This window comes from Ipomoea nil, unplaced genomic scaffold, assembly GCF_001879475.1.
Source record: "Ipomoea nil cultivar Tokyo-kokei standard unplaced genomic scaffold, Asagao_1.1 scaffold1978, whole genome shotgun sequence".
Classification (NCBI taxonomy): Eukaryota; Viridiplantae; Streptophyta; class Magnoliopsida; order Solanales; family Convolvulaceae; genus Ipomoea; species Ipomoea nil.
The window spans coordinates 1658722-1663467 of record NW_017618406.1 but is presented as its reverse complement, the minus strand read 5'-3'; the positions used below and the strand labels follow the sequence as shown (position 1 = coordinate 1663467).

General features: G+C 37.3%; 1 protein-coding gene across 3 annotated transcripts; it reads right to left on the bottom strand.

Annotated features, from left to right (window-relative positions):
- Nucleotides 1-381: 381 nt before the first annotated feature.
- Nucleotides 382-3070, bottom strand: LOC109147251 (F-box/FBD/LRR-repeat protein At1g13570-like). 3 transcript variants are annotated; one of them, XM_019294906.1, is made up of 3 exons: nucleotides 2999-3070; nucleotides 916-1089; nucleotides 382-794 (listed from the first exon to the last, which is right to left on the bottom strand). In XM_019294906.1, the coding sequence occupies exons 1-3, from the start codon at nucleotides 3050-3052 to the stop codon at nucleotides 465-467; spliced, it is 558 nt and encodes a 185-aa protein (XP_019150451.1). In that variant the 5' UTR covers nucleotides 3053-3070; the 3' UTR covers nucleotides 382-464. The 3 variants fall into 3 exon arrangements, with proteins under 3 accessions (XP_019150451.1, XP_019150452.1, XP_019150450.1); XM_019294907.1 differs by having other exon boundaries at nucleotides 916-975; nucleotides 2999-3062; XM_019294905.1 differs by having other exon boundaries at nucleotides 2990-3054.
- Between the last annotated feature and the right edge of the window lie 1676 nt (nucleotides 3071-4746).

The window sequence follows — 4746 nt, the reverse complement described above, 5'->3', positions numbered from 1 at the left end:
TAAAATAAAATAAAATAAAAATCTTTTCATGGCAGAGAAAAGCAGAGGCTTCAACTTGTAAAGATGGAAAGAAAGCAAAGGAGATGGAAGTAGTAGAGAAGCAGTACAGTTTAATGAAGGAATAGTCTCCAGAACTTTAACAATGAAGAATAAAACTCCATTACCAATAATATTGCAGAGGGATGCACTTGAGGTGAAAGGTTTCTTAGCTCAATCATACAATCACCCCGGCCATGCTATTTTCTTAGCAGCAATAAAACAATAATTTGAGTCCCTTACAACATAGCCAAACCCCATTTCTCAAGTTGACTATTATTGGGTATGGACTGGAGTTCCCCAGAATTAACCAAGTCAACATAATACTTATCTTACAAGATTTCAATTACACCACAACCAATGCTTACATTTCTAGGTTGCATTCAAATTGAACCCATGAAGCTTCATCATACTAAACTCCTACATGGTTAAAACCGTATGTAATCAAATAGTCTGGACTCCTCATTGTTGTCGCATTTCATACAAACAATCTGGGCTTTCGGAGATGCACGAGGAAAACGCAACAACTCCCTTAGGCTTTTGACAGAGGTATCAATATATTCATATTCCATAATTAAAACTCTCTCTAGTGCAGGGGATTTCAAGAGAAACATTTTCACAAAAAGCTTTTCGAGTGTAGATCCACTAAACCTATCAATCATGATTGTGTTAAGAATCTTCAGATCCTGTTTAACAATGCAACCGTTTGGATCCTCCAAAAGTCTTGTAGCCATTGTTATATCCTCACAAAAACATATCTATCACACAACAAGAAATGAATAAGCGAATAACACATACAACCATGAGGAAATTAACAAGGAAAAGAAACAATCATGATTCCAAATATATATATATATAGTCCATAGTTTCGTGTCTTACATCATCAGCATCTTCTGGCGTAATCTTCAGCTCACATAGGTTGGGGGAATGTTGAAGCAACTGCAAAACAAAGGCAAGATGCTCTTGACATGAAAGACTTAAAGCATGAAGCTCAATCACTTGCAAATTTATTGCAGTTGGGAATGTGACTGTGGCTATTACTGCATTGTCACACTTGAAAAAAAAATCATAGAACTCTGTCAATACTTATAATCAATCCATTTGCATTAAGGAAGAGAATGCAAAAGTAGAGATTCTCACCCTCAACAAATTGCCACTCAAGCAAAGAGTCTTAATTGTTTTCAAATAAAGGGTAATCCATCTGAATTCATCAAGCTCCCAAGACTGATAATCAATAACCCTCAAGCTTTCAAGTTTTGGACTACTGATCTCAAAATTACAGATCCTTTTGTTGGAAAAAATAGCTTAAAATGGCATAAAATGGCATGTTAAGTGGCTATTTTGTGGTACAATTATCAGTGGGGTCCACTTCCGATTTGGGTCGGGTCAAAGTGGATTCGGATTCTTCGTAGTGAGACGAAGAGATCGATATATTGTACGCTCAAAACGGATAATGGGTGAATGAGATATTGATTCTCAAAGTAGACCCATTTGAGTTGGAAAATGAAGGGAAAAAAGTGAGCTTTTTGTCCCACATTGCTTTGGAATGAAGATTTTCCCCCCTTATATACAAGAGCTCTTTTAAAGCTTGTAGAATTGTATAGCATCGAGGCTCTCTCGCGCGGGGGGGGGGGGGGGGTGCAAATCAAATTCCAACGGGCAGAGATTGAAAAAGGCTTGATTCAAGCCCGAGCTCGTGTGCGCCGGAAATTGGCTGGCCTTGCGGGCTAAGTTATGCCAAACTTTAGTATTTGGTATCATTTTCCAACTGGTATAGCCACTTGGTGCGCCATTTTCCAACTGGTATAGCCACTTGGTGCGCCGAGAGCACAACTCTCGTGCAACAGCCACCTACTCTAGTGCTACAAGAGAGCACGAGAGGTTGTGGTGCACCGAGAGCACAACTCTCGTGCAACAGAGTCCACGAAAGGTGCAAGGGCCGAAATTGGATGAGGTCGAAAGTTGAGACCGAACCCTGTACGCTAACGGTCAGGAACCCGAAAGTTCTGACTGTTGAGGGGATTGAATTCATCTGTTACGGAATTAATTGTCTATTAATTCCAATTTTGAATTCTGAATTCAATTCCCAGGTAGTGGCCTGCTGTTATAGCAGTTGGAAGGCAGCTTTAATGTCATTTTTAATTGCCATAATAAAGGCTATTGGCTCCTTCAACCCTATATAAGAGAGGGTAGAGGCAGTAGAGTTTAACACACAGCTTTACACAGCACGAAAGTATACTTTTCTAGCTTCAAAAATCTCTGCTTCTACTCTTTCTTTAGCTATACTGTGTTCATAGCCATTGTCTTGCTCGCCGGATCCTTTGTTTGAATGCTCAAACATTGGATCATAGCAAGTTTTATCCTGGGAAGCCTAGGCCACAACGCTCCTAGCATCTACGGGAGGTGGCAAATAAGGTTTTAAGGAAAGAGTGCTCACTCGACTCTTGCAAAAACCCAACACCAAACACTAGCCAAATTTCTTCATCTTTTCTTCCCTTCTTTCCAGGAAAATAATAGTCAATTTTATTTGATTATTATTTGTTTTTCTACCAACGGTACCAACACCTTTTACATTAAATGAAAGACACCTCCTCAATATTAGGAATTGTGTACACAATTCCCTTAACATTATCACTAAATTCAACACTCGTGAAAGCTAATGAAGTGACACTGGGAAATATACAACTAGGTCTCGGAAAATCAAAAATGAAATAGCCCAGAGACAGTTGCTTAATTGTCCGGCACGAGAATATACACGATGGCAGGATATAGGTAGGCCAAATAAACAAGTTAAGTTCCTGTAAACCATTTCTCGAAAGAAAACGACACCACCGATCTACATCAGACTGTTGGGGTAAAGGATGCCATGCGTAGAAAAGGTGCAGAGTAAATTTCTTTACTGGTCCAGCAAGGAGCATTAGAATATCATTTATTGTGTTAACCTGAGCTATACTTTTCTCACCTTCGTACTTTGAGAAGCTTTCGAAGAAGTACCAATCAAACACAAGTCGCCCATGCCGCAACCAAATATTGTTCCAGTGAGTTGAGAGCAGAGCAGTTCTTGCAGCTTCTCGAGTAGGCAAACACTCCAAAATCCTTTCCTTCACTCCTGCCGGCAGTTCACTTATCAGATCCCTTCCGGCATCCGCTTCGGATTTTCTCCGATGACGACTCGTCATTAAACTGGAAACAGAAGTTAAAATCGCTCGTCGATTTGAGTTCCAATTCAGCCCACAAGGTTTTGGAAACAAAAGAATTTGGGAAGAAAAAAGAGATTAGGGGAAAAGTGTTAGAAACCCTCGCCTTTGCTATTGGAAGAAAAGAATGGCAAATCATGCTGTGCATCCGTACGCATACGGATGCAAAAACGACGTCGTTTTAATAAAACGCGCGTCTCCCTTAAAAAAAAAAAATCAGGTTTGATTCCCAGCAACGACATATGAACTAAAATTCCATAATCGATAAACTATAATTCCATAATCGATTAACTATAATTCCATAATCTAATCTATGAACTAAAAATCCAGAATGAATGAACTAAAATTTCATAATCTATAAACTAAAATTTCAGAATCGATGAACTACAATTCCATAATCGATGAACTATAATTCCATAATCATTGAACTATAATTTCATAATCTATGAACTAAAATTCCAGAATGAATGAACAATATAATGTTGTTGCTCGGAATCGAACCTGAATTTTTTTAAAAGGAGAGACGCGCGTTTTTTAATAAAACGACGTCGTTTTGGCATCCGTATGCACCATGCGGATGGCAACAGTGGGCTAAATTGTTTCTAGCCCACTAATAATACTAACAATGGTTATGCTGTGAAATCGTGTCCACATTACAAAGTGCACACAGTTTTATGTTCATAATTATTGAAATATACGTGTGTTCATAATTATAAAGCTATTCATTCATAATTTTTGAATTTCATATTCATAATTATTAAATTCTATATTTAAAATTACAGAACTCTATGTTCATAATTATAAAGTTATATATTCATAATTTTTGAACTTCATATTCACAATTATTGAATCTCTATATTCATAATTACAGAACTATATGTTAATAATTATGTTCACAATTTTATGTTCATAATTATAGAATTATATGTTCATAATTTTAAAACTATAAATTCATAATTATGAACAGTTTTAGAACCACCTTGCAAGGTGAACATGGTTCCACAACATAATTGTTGGAAAAATAGCATTAAAATGGCATTTTGAGTGATTATTTTGTGGTACAAATATATGTGGGATCCACTTTCGATTTGGATCGGGTCAATGTGGATTTGGGTTCTTCGTAGTAAGACGAAGAATTTGATATAATGTACGCTCAAAATGAGTAATAAGTGAATGGGAAATTGATTCTCAAAGTGAACCTATTTAGGAGAAGTCCAAAGTACGAAAGATTAATAAATGGGAATTGAGTTTAGCTCAATTCGTGCCCTTGCTTTCGGTCCTGTACGAAAGTAAGCTTAAGTGTAGTTACGCTTTGTTATGAAAGCTTAAATATGTTAATTAATCTTAAGAGCTTAATTAAGCTTTGGAATTGGGAATATGCATGGACGAATGTTGCATGGAATTGAAAAGTTTCGTGCTCCTTTCGTGCTTATGTGTGAGCTGCTTCCGTGGCTTTTAGGTTCGAGGAGCATGAATCAATGTTATATGCATTGATTCGTGTTGCACCGTTTCG